Source organism: Prosopis cineraria, unplaced genomic scaffold (genome assembly GCF_029017545.1).
Source record: "Prosopis cineraria cultivar Desert tree isolate PC_DT_omini unplaced genomic scaffold, ASM2901754v1 PC10, whole genome shotgun sequence".
Lineage (NCBI taxonomy): Eukaryota > Viridiplantae > Streptophyta > Magnoliopsida > Fabales > Fabaceae > Prosopis > Prosopis cineraria.
The window spans coordinates 1,188,471-1,209,670 of NW_026555341.1; the positions used below are offsets into that span (position 1 = coordinate 1,188,471).

The window sequence follows — 21,200 nt, forward strand, 5'->3', positions numbered from 1 at the left end:
TCATATCTTTTTTAAAAAAAAAAAAAATTCAAGGTGTTGAGTGTTTAGTGTGTATTTTTCAAGCTTAGCTGGGGAGTGAAATTGCATCAACGTAAATACGTAATGAACAAAAAATAAGAGGCAGTGGGGATATTTTTTACTTTTTGACATCTTTGAAGTTTTATTTTATCAACATAATTCACCCAACACGTCTTCTAAGTAACGTGTCGATAAAACTCTCAAAGCCTATTCATTTTTATTTCTTTTCATTCCAATTTCAAATTCAATGATTTTTTCACTAAGTCTTACATTATATTTAACAATGGCGATGCATGATTGTTGTTGATTATTAATTCTAATCCACAATTTAACATGGGAAAATGATAGACTTGTCTTGTGTAGTTGTGTGTATATAAACACGGGGATGGGGCAATATTGCACGGTAACGGAGATCATTAGCCGCTGCAGATTCCATCGTCATATTTCCCGACAGAAAATATTGGGATTCCGAAGCCTCAACACCTGAAATCAGCGAATCACCGCCTCCATACTGGGCATAATTTCCCTGCTTCTATAGCGACGATTCATCATGCGAACTAGAAGCTCTGATGCTTCCAAAACTGCGGCGGCTAAGAAGACACCCCCGACGAGGAAATCCACACCTAAAAGTCCGGCGAACTCACAATCTCCCCAGGTCAAGCGCACCTCTGCGATCAGAACCAGGCAGGCAAAGAAGAACGAGGCCTCGCCCTTACAAAACACAAACTTTTATGGGGAACCGGGGCAATCATCTGGTAAAACTTTTCTTTCCCAACTTTTTTGTTGACAATTTTTTTTGACGCGTTATTTGTGAGTTAAGTTATCGTTATGAGATGGAAAGCCACAAAATTGTTCTGACTTAATCAAGTACAAGGAGTGCAATTGGTATGTCTGCCGAGTCTGTGCTTCGAGTTGGAAGATTACATGTTATTGGTTTATGAGTATTTATTTGGATTGCAAGTATTTGCTTTTCGCAAATTTTCAACGTTATTACTATGCAAGTTGTCACGCACTCTTTCCCGCATTATCAATTTTTTGGAATAATCATATGACATATCAAACGCATAATAATTGGAGAATCGATTTACCTCATCTGTATGATACGCGCACGCAAACAAACACACAGAACATGGTCATCGCTCACCAGACCAACAACTAAAGTGTTTTCTTTAAGTCTGTTTACTGTTGAAATTTGTTGATTTTTACTTTATTCTCTCAATGTGACAGGGGAGGCAAAAGCAGCGGGTGATGCTTCTCAGGTGACACCAGATGCAAATGTTGTTACAGCTGCAAAGTCAACGCCGAAGAGGACGCTGAAGAGGGCAGTGGGAAGACCTAGGAATTCAACTAAAGCAGTTACTACCCAGGAAAAGGAAGAACAAGTGGAGGCAATAGCTGGTGAAACACCAAAAGTGGACAATATAGAAGTAGCCCAGAAATCGGTGGAGCCTCTATATGTTGAGGAAGTCAAAGCAGATGAAATTGAAAGTAAAAAAGCGGGGGAACAAGGTGTTGAGTGTGTTAGACAATCCGCAGGGAATGAACAATATCCTAAGGAAGGGGATGATGCTAGTGCTTGTGGATTAGCAGAAAAGGAAAGAGACATAGTTGTAGCATCTGCCTCCCAAGGTGACCCTATTTTGTTGAATCAAGAAGAACCTACCATAGTGGAGCTCTCTGAATCTCTGGAGAATGGAGAGCCTGCTGGAGCAAAAGAAGGAGAACAAACAAATGAGGAGGACGGGGAAAAGGTATCAAAAGCATCAATAGAAAAACAGACAACTAGTATTGGACAGAAAGAGAAATGTGATGCTGACTCTGTCACCATGGAAATGAAAGACAAAGGAGAGCAAATGAAGGAAGAGGATGGAGAAAAAGAATCAGAAAAATCAATGGAAAAGAAGGGAGAAAAAGCATCGGAGAAATCAATGCAAGAGGAGACAAATACTGTTGTACATAATCAGGAATCTAAAACTGATTCTGTTGAGAAAGAAATGACAAACCGATTTCTGCAAGATGATGTTAAACCTGAAAAGGAGAATCTAATTGGTGATCAAGGCACCCAAGGTTGTGATGAAAGGATGGATTGTGAAGAACAAGGGGAGGAGGAGCCTGTTGAGGCTGATCCAGAGGAGCCTCTTGAAGAAACCGAGACATTCGATGAGGAATGCAGGGAATTGTCTGCTATGGTGAAGGAGCACAAGATTAAGAAAGAGAATGAAATATTTGTTGGTGGGCTTGATCGTGATGCTACAGAGGAAGATCTTAAAAAGGTTTTTGAGAAGATTGGGGAGGTAGCTGAAGTCAGGCTGCATAAAAATTCTTCAACAAACAAAAATAAGGGCTATGCTTTCTTAAAATTTTCTTGTAAGGAACATGCAAAGAAAGCTTTGTCAGAAATGAAAAACCCTGTTGTATGTGCATCTCTTTCTTTTTTATTGGTCATTCCTTTGTTTTCCCACTTTTTCTTCTCTTCCTTTTTGTTCTTTTTGTCTAACCTATCATTGTTTTTAGATATGTGGTAAGCGATGTGGCACTGCGCCGAGTGAGGATAATGACACATTATTCTTAGGAAATATATGCAATACATGGACAAAAGAAGCTGTAAGTGCATAGCTGTTTCTCCTGTTGAATATATTAATTTTTCTAGCTTGTTCACTTGTTCACTGTAAGATATGGATGGCAGATCAAACAGAAGTTGAAGGATTATGGTGTTGAGGGTGTTGAAACCATTACACTTGTCCCAGATGTTCACCATGAAGGAGTAAGCCGGGGCTTTGCATTCCTTGAGTTCTCTTGTCATCATGATGCCATGCTTGCTTACAAGAGGCTTCAAAAGCCTGATGTAATCTTTGGTCATGCTGAGCGAACGGCCAAAGTAGCCTTTGCTGAACCTGTACGAGAGCTGGATCCTGAGATTATGGCACAAGTGAAGTCTGTTTTTGTTGATGGTCTCCCTCCTCACTGGGATGAAGGCTGCATTAGGGAGCACTTTAAAGGTTATGGTGAAATTGTACGAATTGTACTTGCCCGGAATATGACTATGGCTAAGAGGAAAGATTTTGGATTTGTTGATTTCTCTACCCATGAAGCTGCTGTAGCTTGTGTTGATGGTGTAAATAGTTCAGAGTTTGTTGATGGAACACAAAAGGTATGTCATCTAGATGGGTACTTGCACATAATTTTTCATTCTTATATTACAGATTATTTTTTCTTCTCTCCTTTCTTTCCTGCACTATGTTAATATTTTTCCTTAAGTTAGGGTAACTTTTGGCTCTCATTACTTAAACTAGAATGTAAGTCTCGTGCTTTGCATAAGGTTTGAGGAGAGCCAGACTGTTCATGACTTATGAATACTGTGACTTTTTATAGATTTTATATAGATATATACATCTATCACTCTTAAGAAACAGAAAATATGAAAGGTGGTCTCTCTTGATTGACTTTATTACATTTGGTTTATTAGTGGCTTGAATGTCATTTCTTATAGACCCAACTGACACTTTGAATTAGGCTTTCACGAGTGAGATAAATAAGAGGTCTTGAGGAGCTGAGGGTTGGTTGCCTTTTCTGCTTGAAGTATCATTTGGTTGGATAATAAGAGGGCTCATGATTTTCCATCTTTGTCAGACAAAAGTGAGAGCTAGACTTTCAAATCCTTTGCCTAAAACACAGGCTGTCAAGGGAGGCATGTGTGGCGGGTTCCGAATTGGTCATGCTCGGAGTGGAGCCTTTCCAAGATCTGGTAAGTTTTGTCATCCCTGTTAATTGGAAACTGTAATCACCTTTGCATATCATTCTGATTTGTTTAATCACAACTGTGATAGAAAGGGGTTTTGCTCGTGGAGGACATGCTGCCAACTGGGGAAATTTTAATAGGGATCGCAATTTTTATCATGGTGGACATGGTCAAATTGGAAGGATGGGTTTCAGGAATGACCATAATCTTGATAATGCTTATCCAGATTTTCATCAGAGGCAATTTGGTATGAAGAACCATTTTTCCTGCTCTTGGTTGTCCTCTTTGCAGCAGCTGTTTTACTTTTTGAATGTTAGGGATCATTTGGTAATGGAAAGGAAAATGGAATAGAAAAAGTGATTTTATAGTTTAGAGATGTCTTTTGTGTCTCTTAATAAAAAAAAAAACTAGAAAAGGACAGTCACTGTGAAATATTGGTATTATGAGTATAATAAATATTATATATCTCACTGTTTGTACTATGGTAGAGGAATCTTCTTCCATGGTATTGAAATGACCCCTTCGTGTATTGATTTGAAGCCTATATTTTATTTATTATTATTATTACTAAACATTCAAGTCTTTTTGAAAATATTTTATTCCAAAGCAGGGGAAAGGATGATTCCTTTGAGAGGAGGACATTATGCAGTTGCTGGTCCATCTAGGCCTTATCTTGACAGAACTTGGTATGGAAACCCTGAGGGTGGTCCAGGTGAACCAATTCCCCCAAGGATGCCATTCTCTCCTGAAGTACAGTTTGACAGGCCTTTTATGGGAAGGCATATTGATGATTCATATTTTTATGAAGACAGTGTGCATGGGGTGAAGCGGCCATTTTATATGACCGTAAGATTCAATTTGGAATATATTTTAATTTTCTTGCATATCCGCATATTTTAGATTATTTTTTAAATAAATTTTATCCTGCTTGTTTATCCACAATTTTATTTGTATTCCATATATGGCTTACTTGAATATTTAGTGGTTTGATCTAGTATCTCCATGTTTCAGGACCCAGATCCTAATTACATGGGGCCTGTTGGATTTCGTCCTCGACTGAATTATACAAACCCTGCCTTATTTCATAGCAGTCGTTACCATGGTATTGACTTTCACCCTTTTTTAATTACAAATCATTGCTTGTTCAATATATTGTCAGTATCACAATGACTCTTTTATTTGCAGATTCTATGGCAGCTGGCGGGGGACAGTACTCACATGATTATTATGGTTCTGATGTGGGTGCATGTTGCTCAACCTATTTCATAATTCATATGGTCAAACCATAGTTCTTTGATTAGTTATGGTATTGGTGTTGCAGCATGGTGGAAATCCATATTCATCTTTTTATGGGGGTGACAACTCATATGGGCGAAGATACTACTGCTAGATGCAAGAATCTTTTGGTAAGGATTATTCTATAGGATTTTATGTTCTAATATGCAGCCATGATTTCTCTTCTAATGTTTCATTGGTCCTTTACGATGTTTAGGTGTGCTGGAAAATGCGAGAGGGGCTTCTCCAATGATGAGCTCGTGGTTTGCTGTCTGAATATAATTATGAAGTTCAATATTTCTTTTCTTTCTTCACCCTGCTCTTGTTCCATTAAACCTTTTTAATTTCCAAGTTTTTGTGTCTATTAGATCATAGAGCCTAGGTTATTTAATGTATGCTGTATAGATTAGGCTGTTTATCTGGATCCTAGAGTAAGATATCAATAAGCTTTTGTATTGAGAACGAGCTAGACCATCTCTTGTTTAGGCATGACGAGAAAAGGGACCGCATTTGGGGATGCTTTTTTTTTTTTTTTTTAAATGTACTCTATCCATGCAGCTGATCTAGTTTATGATTGATGATCAAAAAGTGTCTAGGTCAACTGGAAGCCTAGATTTTTCAGGTGGAGAATTTATCTTTTGATGAATTGATGGGCAGGCTTGATATATGAATACGCATAGTGAGGCTTTTGAGGTTTTCAGGAAGGTTATGGGGAGTTAAATTCAGTTACAAATCACCTGCGTGGTTAGGAGCAGATTGGAATAGAATCTTATTTATCCAAGGAATTAGCTGGGAGAATGTGGTCTAAATACAGTGAAAGGTTTCATATCATCATAATGATCATGGATCTTTTAAGGAGCAAACAGTCCTGAAATTGCTCATTGTTAATTTGGGTATCCTTGAGGAGTTTCTTGTTTTGATGCAGTGTTATGTGGTTCTAATTGAGGATAAAATATCTTCCATTTACATGAGAAGTATCTAATGTTGTGGGCCTTTTAGAGTGAAGTATGATATCATTTTAAGTTTTTCCGGAACTTTTTTAAGCTTGGTCTGTAAAACGATATTGTGAACTTATTGGCAAATCGAACTTGTGAGGATGTTTTTTTTGTATCTTGCACCTTACGTTAGTAGGTTACTTTTGTCTTTTTTCATTATCTTAGAAATAGGGACAAAATCTCATCCTCATCTTTAGATGATCCTGAGCTGGTGCAGCTGCTGCTTAGGCTTGTAATTGATCGTATATGAGTTTGGATGTAATATGCACCATTACATGTTTCTTGGGGATATTTAATGACTGGTCCTATAATGCTTTGAGGTTTCCTCTGCGCCGGAAAAGAAACTTTGAATAAAATGTTTTGCTAATTATCTTCTAGCCATTTATTGAATGTTGAGGACATGAAGCTTTTCATTTGTTGAGAGTTGCCCAAATATTTACATGGACTACTATGCCACCATACTGTATGTTAAAGGGATCTCTGCTGACCATACTGTATATTTACATGGACTACTATGCACATGGTACTCATCATCTTTGCTTGCTTTGGACATACAAAGAGTGAAAAGATGACTTGATCCTTTGACAAAACATGTGACAAGGTAGGTGTAAAAGGGCCATCTCTTTTTTCCCTCTAATTTATTGGGGTAATATACTGTGATATGTAGGCGCTCTCTCCATTATGTTTCCTCCATTGCTTTCTATGTTCAGCAGGGTGGCTGGTTTAAAATATATGGCCTAGCAATTGACATATTTTATTGAGATTATGACAATATTGTTTTTTTCCCTTTCCTTCTTGACTCGATGTTTAATCATGCGCTCAGTATTTTAGGCTGTCTTAATGTCACAACTCTACTGACCAAGAGCCATGATAAAATTGTGATTTGAAATTGATGATTACTGCACTTGTGATCTTTTGCTATATGTCATTTTGTGGATTACTATGGTTTTCAAGTACCCCAGATTCTGTGGCAAACCGGCATCGTCCCTAAAACAACCAGCCTCCAGCGGTGCTATCATTTCAGTTTGAGTTGGAGTCCTGTGATTTATGAAGGGGGTGCCTCTAGACAGGTAGAATGAATATGAAGAATCCATAAAATTGCAAGTTTTATTTTATTCAAGTCTTTGACTTTAGATGACTATAGTTGTATGTGGCAGCCTAACACCAATTCTGTTTGTTTCTGTTGAGTATTGACGTATGGAGACAGGCAGCATGGCATCCGGCACCCTGGCCTTTTTATATAGTGATGTGTATATAACAGAAACGCAGGAACGCATCAAACTATAACAGACGAAGAGCATATCATATTCGCACATCTACACTAATTTCTTGAATGCCTTTGACTTATAAGCCTTCCTGTTAAGTTTGTATTGTCATTCTTTGAATAAACTTCGTCCACTGATTCCTTGATCAGCATCGATAGGGGTAACTTCACTCGTACCTGAACGGTATCGTTGGTTGGAACCGTGTTCTGTGTAATGTGTAAAGCAGAGAATGGGATTATAATTTGGTCGCTTCTTGTAGAATTTGAATGTTTTGTCAGCGTTTGCCAACAACGGAAGATGCAGCTATCCTGGATGCCAATAGGATACATTCAAAGTCGTGCCAATTGCATGGACGACATCACAGTTTTATTATCTGTTCGTGTCATGTCCCAGTAAGTTGTTCATTCTCGTGTTAAATCATGGATACTTGGCCAAATAAATTGTTAGCGTGTCTCCGCCTGTGCTGTGGACATGCAATTAATACGTGCACAAGATGGCCGTCGGGCGTTTGGAGTCAACGTTCAAGTAACAAGAAAATGCCCAGGCATCAGATGATATTTCCCCAATGAATGAGGTTTTATTATTTTGAAAGAGCTATGCTACAGAGAGTTTGAATTTTGTGTTAGGGTGGTATTTTATTATGGTTAATAATTAAGAAAAGATCTCGCAGATGAGAGGAGCTCTCGAGCATGGGAACGGTTTTCTATTATAATGAACCAATTGTTACGCCTCCTGATGAAATAATTAAAAAAAATTGCGTGGGAAAGAGCTTCCCAATCTGCGCTAGTCTGCAGAGAAGGACATTATTCCCATAGAGAATCAACAAGTTTGTGAATTTAAGGAGAAGGCAGGTCCAATTATTCGGATGTGAAGTGGAGGTTGATTGATTGAACGCCACAGATTTCCGACAGCATTCAATGCATAGCTTCTTGCGTTACTAGAAGCGCCACCAAAAGACATGTCTCCCTTTAAGATGGTCCGCCATGTCCGCCAAGGATATAAAGTCTCAGTTATGTTTTGGAGATTCATTGGGAGTCAAGTAGACTATGTTTCATACCTCAAAAGTCTTTCCTATTATCAAATATAATTTGAACCACATCTTCTCTGTAGGATAAGACCATTTCTTCCATTCCTCCTTCTCTTCCCCCCATAATGAAAAAAATGTTTAGGCGAGTTAGATTTTAAAACTTATCATAATCAAGACATGTTTTTAAGGATTTAAAGAATGTTTATAAAAATACTTATAAAATTGCATATCAATGAGATCTTTATATCGATAATGGAATTTAATTTCACAATCTTATAAATCATGAGTCAAGTTCTTATTAACTAGACTAATTTTTGTTGGTTCTTTCATTTCTTTTTTAATTACATCCTATTTACAATGTATTTTTCATTTTCATAAATCTTATTCTGCTTGCAAACAAGCATCTAGGAGAGAAAGAGTGATAAAAAGTTTGGATATTACTTAGTAATTCAACTCAAAATTTCGAATAAGTATTTTATTCATTATAATTTCGTTTTATTTTGTTTTGACTGCAAATCTAAAGTATTCATTAAATATTTTTAAAAATTATCAAATTTAAATAATTAGATTCAATCTGATAGTTCAAATTTACATTGTTTTCTCCCCTGTAACAGAAGCAAGCCCCGTCCCAAAATCTTGACAAGGCTTAGAGTCTGCAAAAATCTCTGGTTGCAGTAAAGAATGTTTTGCTTGCCCAAAATAGCAAGCAATTTACCTGACCCAACCTGCATTATGATCGTTGCTATCTTAACATGAATTCCCAAAAAAGGATTTGGTGAGAAATGAAGCACGCGTCAGAAGAAAATGGATCATGAAAGGAGTAAGGAAACACAATCTTATTCATTTCCTCTCTTTGTGTTTGGCCAATAAAACAAAAAAAACAGGCCACGCTAGAATCGTCATCCTCTGGTCAGAAAATGCTCAACTGTTCCGTCAAGTTGAAATCCTCCGGATAACGATGCAAAGTACGCCACGCGTACGTTCAAGATTTATCTTTGAACACGCTGGCGATCCCTTTGCAGTGAAATTCACCAATCCCAAACTATGTTCCCGATTGTTCCCTGGCTATATAAAGCTCAATGTCCCGGTCGATCGGCGCAGAAACCATCGCTGGTGTGCTCCGTTCAAAAACCTCTCTTCTGTTCTTGTATCTCCATTTCTGTGACTCTTTATCTATTTGTGATGTCAACCCCCGGAGAAGGTGATCGGCCTGCCGTTGATCTACCTGTGGAGGAGTCGAAGCCAGTGACCAAGGAGAAGAAACCCAAGGTTCCAAAAGAGAAGAAGCCCAAGCAGGCGAAAACGGTTTCTCATCCTCCGTATTTTCAGGTGGTTAGAGTGATGATTCTGTAATTGTTACTTTATTCTCGGGTTCTCTTTGGGAAAATTCTGAGTTAAGCTTTGCGAAATAATCATGGAATGGGTGGTATTTGCAGATGATTAAGGAAGCTTTATTGGCTCTGAATGAGAAGGCTGGTTCCAGCCCCTATGCCATAGCCAAGTATATGGAGGAAAAGCATAAGTCGGTTCTTCCCGCGAATTTCAGGAAGATCTTGGCTCTTCAGCTGAAGAACCAAGCAACGAGAGGGAAGCTCGTCAAGATCAAGGCTTCCTACAAACTATCCTCTGAGGCTGGCAAGAGGGACAGGGAAATCATCGGCAAGGTCACAAGGTCTTCCACTGCACAGCAGACTCAGCGCTCTAAGCGAAGCGTGGCTAAGAAAACAGAGACAGGTAAGAAGCCTAGAAAGGCGGCGAGGAAAATGGTTGGGATGAAGAAAACGAAGAAATCATCCAACCCTGCGAAGCCGAAGCAGCTCAAGTCTCTAAGATCTTCATCCAAGAGGGCCAGGAATGTTACTGCCTCAGCTTCTTGAAGTCTCTGGTCGAAGTAGAGGCAGAACTTGTCAGTGAGGAGCAGCTCTGTAACATGTGTGAATAGAATAAGCTTTTGGAGTTGAGATAGTGAAGAATGTTGCAGTCTAGGTTGAAACAGAACTTTCTAAGTTTTATTGACAAGCGAGTGTGATGTTTCATGTGTAGCTGGGTTAGTCGATCAATAAATAACAGATTTGGGTATAAGCTAAACGGTCAGTGAGATTAAAAGAAAATCTTTCTGCAATATGTAACGATTTCCATTCCTCATCACGGTCATAGTTTTGAGCTTTGACTGAAGGATTGAAGTCTACTGGTAGCGTTAATTGTAGTGTCTTCCTGTGTCTTCTTTTTAATTGGATCCAACTTGTTTCTTGGCGACCTTGATATTCACCAAGAAGTAGAAAGGCCTTGGACCAGTATAAATCCACGAAAGAAGGAAGAGGAGACACGAGATCGCTAGAAGACCAACAATTTTTTTGCCAAGGTGGGAAAAAGGCAGCAGAAAATTAAGGGCAAATCAACGGTTGTTCGATTACCAGTTATAATTTTTTTGTTATGAAAGATGGAAAGGCCTTTTTAAAAATGACAAAAAAAAGTAAAAAAAATTTAAAACTATTAACATTTTTAATGTTTTGTTATTTTTAGTTCAACAAAACCATCTGTTTTGTAATTTTGTTTTTTGCCCCCGCAAAATTAGGAGAAAAGGAAAAAAATATCAAGTTTTCATGGGGAAATATTATGTTAATAAAATAAATAAATTTTTATATATCATTTTATCATTTTAGATTTTTTTTGTATGATGATTTGAATTTTTTTTATTTTCAAAACTCATTCTAAAAGATTGCTTTAAAAACATAAAAATAGAAAATATAATTTTGATTTAAAAAAAAATAAAGTTAATATATATTTTTTATACAATTATTTATTATTTATGGTTAGAGTTAGGTAAGATTATATTAGTGATAAAGTTTTTTTAACAATTATTTAACATAATTGTGTGCTCAAGAGTCAAGACTCAAATTTAAAACTGTTAGTTAAGATAAAATTAGTATACATTAAGTGTAAAGATAATTTATTTATGTTTTGTTTGGTTCAAAATGAGAGGAAGGGAGGGATTTTCTTAATTTAGGAAAAGTTTTAAAAGTAAGGGGAGGAAAGGATCCTCCAATTTAAAAGGGAGATTTTGGAGCGAAGAAAAAATTTTTAAAATTTTTTTCTCCCCTTCACCTTATCAAATAAGGAGGGAAATTTTTTTCTTTTCCTTCCCTTCTAACTAAACAGGTTTTGAGACTTTTTAAATTAAATAATTTTGTAAACTATTTTTTGAATTCAAATCCATCAATAGGATTGGACACTATTAAAATAAAACCTAACCTATTAGTTAATATCTAATTGATTTTGAAAAATGTTGTGTTTGAATCAATGATTAAAAAATCAGAACGAATCAGATGATCAGACTAGTTGGACTGTCGATCAGTCAAGCTAATGACTCGGTCAAGTCAAAAAAATAGTTTGTGAAGTTTAGTTGAATTAATCCGCTTTGGATTGGTGGTCGGGTCGAGAATCAAGATCAAGCCAGAAATTAGATCCAATTTTCAAACATCAAACTACTAACAAAAAATGCCATTTTTTATTTAAATTTTTTATCAATTTTTTTTAAAAAGATTAATTTTTTAATCATTTAATGTTATATTTTATCATGTGGCTTGTTAAGTCATAATAAGCTTAAAATATTTAATTTTATTTTTAAGTCAAGTAATAATTTTATATTTAATTATTATATATATTTTTTAATTTAATTATTACATCACCAGTTTGACCATTGGTTTAACCCAATTAAGCCATGTGAACCATAAATCACTAACCTTTTCGATTCAATATCCTGTCTGGTTTTAAAAAAATGATTTGAATGATGGGTTGATATAGTTTCAGGGATAATTTAAATCTTATACTCATAATTAGTATATTTTAAATCTTAAACAATTATATTTAGAGCAATTTAACCCCTACCGCTGACTTGAAAAACATTAGCTGTTATGTGAGAATAAATAATTTTTTTCTTTTTTTTTACTTAGTTTTTGGTTATGTTCTCTTCTTTGCATCCCTCTCCCTTCTCCCTTCTCCTCCTTTTTGCCCAACATCCCCTGTATGCCCTTCTTTGATCTCCTTCACTCCTCATGCATCTCCCTGTCACCCCAAGGGCCTTGCTCAAGTTGCCTTTTTCATCAACCTCAATCACAACATGCTAGAACCCAAAAGCTATTCTCCTCTACTCCTCCTCCTTGTTTATCTTCCTCAAGTAGGGCGTCCTTTGAAATCAAAAGTGGCCATTCTTGCAATCATAGCTTGAACCGATTTGCAACCCACTAGGTTCATTATGTGCCTAATGTGGCAAATTTGAATGCTTCCCTTAGTTGGGTTATTAAATGTGGTAATCCTTGAACTTCTTTTCATGTTGAGGAATCTTTGCCCACGTCTTCATTTGATTTGGAGAAACCTCACCAGTAATGAAAAGATGGCGAGTTTCCCTTTGTTTAATGTTTTCGATGTAGGTGTTTGGAGGTTTTATTTCTATTCTTCGATTATGAGTTTGGTTGGGGTTTGTATAAATACGGTCTTCAACTTCCTTTGCGTTATCTATTGGTTTTTGTATTTGAATTAATTCTTCCAATATTGTTTTCCATTGGCATTGGGAGTCATAGAAGTTGAATTAGGCTTTCAAATATCAAAAACTATCCATGAACTCTTTAGCATCATTAAAGTTTGAGTTTAAAAGGTTATGTGTTTTAGGATCTTTACTTTTAGAACTAATTCCAAGGGTGTGGATGTGTTTTAAGGATATGAGATTTAATCCCTTTTTCTTGAGACTTAGAGCATCCTTCTCTTATACTAGAGTAGGTGACGACGAGTTGAGAAAAAGAAAGGATAGCCAAAGTAAGAGGCTGCGAAATGGGGAGAAGGAGCAAAGGGATATGAGAGAGAGAAGCAACAAACCTTACTCACATAAGTGAATCCATGTTGCCTATTTATATATTTGTGGAACATAATAATAGATGTTTATTTTAATTTAATGATAGAGGTCATGTTACTTCAAATGTAATTATTTAATATTCAAAATATACTAATTATAAGTATAAAATTCAAATTGTCCTTAGATTTATAAATTATGATTCAAATTATATATTAATCCTTAAATAATTGTTAAGACAATTAAACATTACGAGTGATGAACATGATGATTGGATTCATTATTCTTATTCTTTTTATGAAATGATTTTTTATGATAATATATTTAATACATGTTATGGCAAAAAATGTTTATGGTGTGATTGGATTAACCGAATTTGAATTTAAAATTAGATCAAATCTCTTATTTATATTAATAGAATTTTATAGATTTGAAATTCAAATCCAAATCCAAATATCTCTCCTATTATATTTTATTTATAATTTTAAATTATTTTTACATTCTAACCATTTGAAATTTCAATTATTTTAAATATCTTGTTCTCTTCATGCTTTTATTATATCTTGTCAATTAAAAAATATAATTAAACTTATTACTTTTGATTTTTTTTATTTTCATTTTGAATCTTAATTCATTTATCTTCTTTATTTAAAATTTTTTAAATTATTTAAATAAATAATTTTAAATAAATAAATTCTAACTATGAGATTTGAATTGTAAAATTTTAAATCTAAAATCTATTTATGTATCAATTCAAATGCTATCTTAATACTTATTTTCCTCATATCCCACAGTTGTTCAACATAGTTGTCACGTTATAGTGTTTGCTACTCTACTTGATATCAATATAAATAAGCGATTTTTATAGGAAAAATATGTATAGGTCTTATAAAATAGACTTAGTGTAATTTAAAATTTAAAAATTACAGTTAAATCTCTTAAAATTTAAGTGTAATTTAAAATTAAGCTGTAAAGACATTAATACCTTTGTTTAATATACATTACGTCAATTAAATAATTAATTTATAACTACTTTATCATCAATTTATAACTACAATTTTAATTTTTTACAATTGTAACTTTATATATCTAATTATTAAACAATCATATAGTATTAATAAAGTTTAACATTAATTGTTTACAATTTCTTCATCAGTAGTTTATAACTATAGTTTTAACTTTTTATAACTGTAATTTCATATATTTAATAGTTAAACTAATCAGTTTAATTTAATTATTAGATACATCAAATTATATTTGTAAAATGTTGAAATTATAGTTGTAAATTACTAATAAAGTAGTTACAAAATATTTGACTAATGTAATGCATATTTTTTTAATGAGGACATTATTATCTTTTTATCTAAATTTTAAATTACAATCAAATCTTAAAGGATCTAATTGTGGTTATCGAATGTTGCGACATCTATTTGTAAATAAATCAGCTTCATGGAACTTATACGTAATTTTTCATTTTTATAATTTATAAGTAATATGATCAATATAAATATTCTATTTGTGTCGAGAAAAGAGTCTTGCTTAAAGTTAGGAATAAGGGTCGAGTTTGAAGATCTTGTTTAAATATGAGTTCGAGTTTTGAATTTTTTTTAAAAAAAACTGAGCTCGAGAGCCTGACCCTGATAAGCCCTGTAAAAAAAGAACTTGGGCCCGAACGGCCCTCTAAACCCTGATAAGCCTACTTATCACACACACACACACACATGTATATACATACATATATTTGATTGATAATAACACATTTTGGTTAATATTTATTGTAGGTAATAAAAATAAAGTTATAAAGATAATTAATATTAAATCTCTACCTCTATCTTTAATAAGTACATTTACATTTGAAGGATTTAATGTTTTATTTATAAATGAGGAGGATTTTAATTTTGATTGATAAATGTGTGTTGTTTAAATTTTTAAATATGTTGTTTAATTTATAAAATATTGTGATGAGATCAATTGTTTTTAATTTTAAAATATTTTAATTAACTTATAATATTTAATTTTATTTTAATTTTTATAATTTTTTAAAATAAAATTTTGAACTCAACTCTAAACACTTTACATAAAAGTAGAGCCTTAAAAAATAGGTTAAAAGTTAAAAATCAGGTTCAAGGGCAGGCCCTTAAACCTCAGGCCTGCCAATGTCCGCAACTGTAATTCCCAACTATAATCTTGCTGCCACTCTAAACCTAGCCAATTACATACATACATACATACATTTTATATTATAAATCTTCAAAAGGAAGGGTACGTTTATTTCTCTCTAGCGTGGAGCCCTGAAGCTTCCTGTCGAGCTGGGTTTCTGGAGATTCAGGAATTTTAAAACCCTAACCTGGTATTCATTAATTTATATCTTGATCTTTCTTTTCCAGTATTTCTTTTGACCCTTCAGTTTTCCAGTGCATCTTTACGCGCTTTGATTTATAATTTCAGTTTCGGCTTCATCTCGCTTAAATCAAGATGGCTCGTACGAAGCAAACCGCTCGCAAATCTACGGGAGGAAAGGCTCCTAGGAAGCAACTTGCCACCAAGGTCTTTCTTTTTCTTTGTGTAGCTTTTCCTTCCACGGAATTGTTCATTTATCCATACAGTATATATCATTTCTGGTCTTTGATTTTCTTTTGATGCAATGTTCACATAATCTGCGATAAGTTTTTCGTTTCATAGTTATTGTATGGGTCTCTTTCTGCATTAATTTCATATTAGGAGTAGTTTTTCTCATCTAATCTTTCAACGGTTTTTTCTTTCTATTCGATGTTCTCTTCGTTATTTTCTTTATTTTTAAAATTAAATTTAAGGTTTTTCAAATGTCAAATGTCGTCGCCCGTCGTTTAAGGCATCGTTTGAAGCTTAAATTTGTTAAAGGGAGACGGATGTGAAACTTGCTTCTTGAATTTGTCTTTTTCAGTTTTCTTTTTCTTTCTAAAGGCATATATAATGACTGAAGTTAGATATAGCCTGAAAATTGAAGTTAGATATATTCTGTTGGGGATATTGATCATAATGTGTATGGATTTGGTTGTTTTGATTGTAGTTGCTTCATGCATGTTAGTCAGCATTGTCAGCATGACAAGGTGTTTAACACGAGTATATAACGAAGGGAGTATAATTGTTGCAAACTTGCAATTGATTCTAAAAACGTGTATTTTGTCAACGAATGTTGGTTTCGTTGGTAAGGATGCATTCCATACCTTAAAACAAAGAGAGTTCACATCTTGCTACCAATGTAAGTATGTAATGATCTCATTTAGATGATTTATTAGTATCCTTATCAGCACTTTTTGAGATGAGTCCTATATGGCCCTAATGAGTTCTTGGGGTCTGATTCACTTAAACTTTGGCTTTAAAGAAAACATATTTTAGGTATCTTATAGTCATTGTCTAGTGTAAATTGTATGGGGTCCAAGTTTTTATTCTGCCTATTGGTTATGCAGGCTGCAAGGAAGTCTGCTCCCACCACAGGTGGAGTGAAGAAGCCCCATAGATACCGCCCAGGAACTGTTGCACTTCGGTAAAGATGTGTTATTATTTTACCCAAGCTGAACATATTCTGGAACCTTTTTTTAATTTGTTTTCAACTGGAATGAAATTTGTTTCTGATTTGTTTAATCTTTGGATCAGTGAGATTCGGAAGTATCAGAAAAGCACTGAACTCTTGATTAGGAAGCTTCCCTTTCAACGTCTTGTTCGTGAAATCGCCCAAGACTTTAAGGTAATCAATTCTTTTCAACGTCTTGTTTCCAGTCAACTCTATCGTTCTCTGAAGTTAATTGAAGGGAGTGACTCTGATTATTCTTTTCCCTATGCTCTCCAGACTGATTTGAGGTTCCAGAGCCACGCTGTTCTTGCTCTTCAGGAAGCTGCAGAGGCCTATCTTGTTGGATTATTTGAGGATACTAATCTCTGTGCTATTCATGCTAAGCGGGTGACCATTATGCCCAAGGACATCCAGCTTGCTAGACGTATTCGTGGTGAAAGGGCTTAGTCATTTTCTGTGTCCGTTCATGATCATGTGCTGCACTATTAACTTGTGTCATTTCCATGTGGAATTGTGAACTTCTTTATAATCTTTGTCTTCACGAAGCTATGGCAATTACAGAAGTGTAATATTGACTATTATATTTTACACCAACTGTTTTATTATAATTCCAGTGTGCACTATTTATTCTTCTTTTTCATTTTTTTAACCTTTAATCAATATTCTAGATTTGCGTGTTGATGTTTTTGTGTTACAAATGGCATGGAGCAAACCGTTATGAAGTACAGGCTTTAGGCTTAGTGAACTTAAGTTCTATGCTCAGAAAAACTTAATTATGCCTGTTTGGTCCTTCTGTCCTGATCTGTGATTGAGATCATGAGTTCTTAGAACTTTCTTAGCTATGTATAGACAGTTTGTCTGACATATCACATTATGTTCATATGTGTGGGAGAATCTATACCTTTCTTTCCAGGGTCCTTGATTTTTTTGGTTACCTTCTCTCTTGTGTCCTTTGGCAAGTTTACTTTTGGATGTAATGTTGGGAGATTGTGTGAAAAGGCAGTTTAGGGTTTTCTACGTGGTTTTCCATTTTACTTTACTCGGCTCCTTATTGAGATTTGATGGGAAATTGTGTTTAGTGCCTGCAAGTTTCCTGCAGTTCAAATGACATGTTATGTGTGGACTACTGGATGGTACATTTTCCCCCTTTTGACTTTTGAGTACAGCTGTTAGCCACACATTAGTCGCGGGAAGTTCCTATGTTACCTGGATTGGTGACGAATATGTGTTTTACAGTAGACTCTTGATACTCTCTCTCTCTCTCTCTATTAATGTTATCCTGGAGGTTACGTTATGGTTGGCATTCGAGAGATGCAAAAGACGGGCACATCACACACGCCTAGGCTGCATGATTTTGTAATTTGTAGGTTCGCTAGTTGCTGGGTGATCTAGGATATTCTTTTGGGCTTCTTCCTGCAAGAGAGAGCCCGTTATGGTGAAAACAATCATGGCAATAGTTGGTCCACTTGTTTGTTCCAAAAGACATGCGCATCCTAATCGGGCCTCTTCTGGGCTGAAGCCTGGCTTCAGGGAGGTGATTTGAAGGAAAAACACAAGCACACTCGCAACGTCTTTGACCAGGGAGTTTCTTGTATAAAGAGGTAGAGGGAGCCATGAAAACTTGTAGCTTGTTGGCTAGTGTGCTGCAAACTCAGCCTACAGATTGCAAGTTCGAATGGCAGACAAAAATAAAGAGGTAGAGGGAGGGAGGGAGGGGGACTAGTCTTGAAATTCAAAATTGCATTGTGCGTGCCACCAAGGGTGTTTGTTATCCACAAAGGGAACTTTTCGGCGTCAACCATTACACTGATTGCTTATCCGTGTTCGTTTCATGCCTTCATTTTTCCAGGTGCACTCATTTGATCTAACGTGATTGGTCGAACGCCTGGTGGACCATGTTACTGTGAAGGCAACACATAGGCTCTGCCACGTGTACCCAGTAATTGGTTATTCATCTTCATAACTAACTTGGCTTTTTTCAGCGTTGATGACCCCTTAATGCTCTGATTATAACATACATCAACCCCACATGGATTTTTATGTACGAATAGCTTTACACCAAGTGCCAGCAACAGCATATCCCATTTACTTTCGATGTTAATTTTGGATAACTTTTTGGCACTTAGTGTCGGACACAAAAATGTCATGCACTTTAGTGCGGAAAGAAGTCCAATTAGTCGGATAAGTAATCATTCATATATAGAGAGCAAATGCACCGACACCAACATTAGGCCTTTCAAAGTGTAGCAATCAATCATTGTTAGCAAAAAAATATGGTACAAAATCATGCGGTTCATGTTTCTGTCGTCGCCTGAGGTTATTGAGACAGTGACAATTAAACCGGGCCAAGTTTTGGGCGCCTAGTATTGAAATTTGAAATTGGTAAACATGATCCTGCCGATGACAAATCACCCTTGAATGCACAAAGTTAAGCAATCGTACTCAAACTTTTGTTATGTGTCCTACTTTGAGTTCATATGCGGAGCACGCAGGGTTGAGTGGTCTCTCTTGGACTTCCACCAACAACGAATAGTCGAGGAGGTAGCAATTTGGAATTATTAAAAGATAATGGCTTTTATAAGAAAGAGGCAAATATTTTAATTTTGTTTGTTACGTGGCAAAAGGACCTGGAGAATTCTCTACGATAGAGAGTTTACTCATTTTTATTCTCCTTTTCATTCTTATTTGTATCAAAAAGGCCATAAAGATAGCTTTTTGGAGGAGGAAGCGCATATATTTTGCTATTTTATAGCAAAGAAATGAAGGTTTATATTAGAGTCTCATTTTCACCAAACTTGACAGTGAGGTGATGCCGCTAAAAGCTCCCCTTTCTGAAATGAAAATGTTTGTACTTTCTACCATATGTTTTGTACTTTGACTTTTTATTAACGAAATATAATGATGATGATGATGATGATAATAGTAATAAATGCATTTCTAGGCTAGAATATAAAATATTACGGACAAGACATAATATTTCGAAAAGTTGAGTTTTTTTTTTAAAAAATAAAAATGGCAATGGTAATTTGGCTCGACAGGATTCCAATTTCTTTGATCAACACAGCGCAGCGAAGGTTAAACTAAATCAAAGGTGTAAGTAAAAAAAAAAGAAAAAAAAAAACAATGTCTATAAATTCTTTTGCCTCTTTTTACGAAGGTATGTTTGAATTTGAGTTAAAAAAAAAAACTAATTTTGGGTTGTAATTAATAAGATTGATTTAAAAAAATGCAATAATAATTTGAGATAACTATGATTTGAAAGTTTTTAATTGATTTTAGCATGTACTAGAAGTGTTTGAATATATTTTTATAAAATTATGATTATTTTTTTTGTGAAATTGAATTAATCCAAATATCCAACCAGGATTAAATCCTCTTCTACACATGTGTCATGAAAACGAAATGTTGGGAGTGAACCCATCAATGTGGGGTCCGTTAGCGGACCTTTTGGTCCACCTAGCTGCTAGCTAAATGTACTAATGCATAGGAACGATAACTCATTTTGAAGGGGAACTCAGAAGGAAGCAACATAAGTCACAATCTACAAATTATGTTATCCCCAGTAAGAACATAGCAAGCAAGCGAACAAAGACAATGGCCATAAATGTTGGAATAATCTGATTGACGAGGCCAATTGGTTGTTAACTGGACCATTATGTCCACGCTTATAGCAGCCACGTATCAAAGCCCTCAGACGAAGATCGATGAATCTCTTTGTAATCACAGAGAGACGAAGGAAACAAGAGAGCGCGCGCATATATAAATAAACACACACACACATGTTTCTTTCAAATCAAAGAATCCCTTTGACACAAGCATACATTAAGAAGCCAAACAAATAGGTGGGTAAATTTCGTCAGCATTTTCTTCGACTTATTCGACAATTTTTTTTTCAAAGAAAAATATACATGTCTATGACGTATTGTTAGGGCACTTTGTAACTAGCTAGGTTGAAGAGAAAAGGATAGCAGATGAGGGTGAAGCTAGGGAGAATCTTAATTGATTACAAAGAAAAGAGCTTTTGAAGCCAAAAAAAGAAAAGAGAAGAAAAGGAGGAAGCAGATCAGAAGAATGTGTGGAGGAGGGGGGTCAACTTTTGCACCATAAGACAAAGCATGCTCAACAGAAGCCAAGATGCACGACGACGCATGCTAGACAGCCGACGGACCCACCAACCATAACTCACATTCGCTCTCTTATCTTCGATCTACTTCTCATGCACTGCCTTACCCTGTAGCTTCAAAGTGTGAGTGCTGCTATACTTTAATTTTTCAACCTCATCAGTGCTCCCCCGCCTTTTCAACCCATTTTGTATATATCCTTCTCATCTATTTACATGCCTATTAATTTTTGGCTGCTTATTATCTTCTCCAAACCATTGTTCTATGAGAATTTGGACTACAATTTTACTCGATGCATATGGTCCGTTTTGTTTCATTACTGTTTTACCTCTTCACTACTTCGGGAAATGCTTTTTACATC

The 21,200-nt window shown here is 35.3% G+C and overlaps 3 protein-coding genes across 12 annotated transcripts; all 3 read left to right on the forward strand.

The window, feature by feature from the left end:
• Positions 1-383: 383 nt before the first annotated feature.
• Positions 384-7,583, forward strand: LOC129322150 (uncharacterized). Of its 10 annotated transcripts, none has more exons than XR_008596190.1 (13): positions 384-773; positions 1,246-2,432; positions 2,533-2,622; positions 2,705-3,169; positions 3,649-3,763; positions 3,846-4,004; positions 4,365-4,603; positions 4,769-4,859; positions 4,943-4,995; positions 5,079-5,163; positions 5,250-6,628; positions 6,982-7,097; positions 7,216-7,583. XR_008596190.1 is itself a non-coding variant. In XM_054968234.1 (11 exons), the coding sequence occupies exons 1-10, from the start codon at positions 569-571 to the stop codon at positions 5,145-5,147; spliced, it is 2,673 nt and encodes an 890-aa protein (XP_054824209.1). In that variant the 5' UTR covers positions 384-568; the 3' UTR covers positions 5,148-5,163; positions 5,250-7,583. The 10 variants fall into 10 exon arrangements, 2 of the variants coding, with proteins under 2 accessions (XP_054824209.1, XP_054824211.1); XR_008596192.1 differs by having other exon boundaries at positions 7,235-7,583; XR_008596189.1 differs by having other exon boundaries at positions 6,990-7,097.
• A 1,765-nt stretch (positions 7,584-9,348) lies between these two features.
• LOC129322151 (histone H1) lies at positions 9,349-10,550 on the forward strand. The gene is given in 3 exon segments (XM_054968237.1): positions 9,349-9,648; positions 9,756-10,148; positions 10,150-10,550. Coding segments are annotated over 3 exon segments (762 nt in total). The 5' UTR covers positions 9,349-9,363; the 3' UTR covers positions 10,234-10,550.
• A 4,806-nt stretch (positions 10,551-15,356) lies between these two features.
• On the forward strand, positions 15,357-17,351 carry LOC129322152 (histone H3.3). The gene is made up of 5 exons (XM_054968238.1): positions 15,357-15,515; positions 15,614-15,712; positions 16,615-16,691; positions 16,802-16,892; positions 16,995-17,351. Exons 2-5 carry the CDS (start codon positions 15,641-15,643, stop codon positions 17,163-17,165), a joined length of 411 nt encoding a protein of 136 aa, XP_054824213.1. The 5' UTR covers positions 15,357-15,515; positions 15,614-15,640; the 3' UTR covers positions 17,166-17,351.
• Positions 17,352-21,200: the final 3,849 nt, after the last annotated feature.

What these genes read in the sequence shown, in the direction of transcription:
- LOC129322150 (XM_054968234.1), top strand. Translation starts at nt 569, where the DNA reads ATGCGAACTAGAAGCTCTGATGCTTCCAAAACTGCGGCGGCTAAGAAG. An exon ending in TGGAGCCTTTCCAAGATCTG is followed by an intron (nt 3,764 to 3,845) that starts GTAAGTTTTGTC and finishes CAACTGTGATAG; the next exon opens with AAAGGGGTTTTGCTCGTGGA. An exon ending in TCATAGCAGTCGTTACCATG is followed by an intron (nt 4,860 to 4,942) that starts GTATTGACTTTC and finishes TTTTATTTGCAG; the next exon opens with ATTCTATGGCAGCTGGCGGG.
- LOC129322152 (XM_054968238.1), top strand. Translation starts at nt 15,641, where the DNA reads ATGGCTCGTACGAAGCAAACCGCTCGCAAATCTACGGGAGGAAAGGCT. An exon ending in GGAAGCAACTTGCCACCAAG is followed by an intron (nt 15,713 to 16,614) that starts GTCTTTCTTTTT and finishes TTGGTTATGCAG; the next exon opens with GCTGCAAGGAAGTCTGCTCC. An exon ending in CCAGGAACTGTTGCACTTCG is followed by an intron (nt 16,692 to 16,801) that starts GTAAAGATGTGT and finishes TCTTTGGATCAG; the next exon opens with TGAGATTCGGAAGTATCAGA.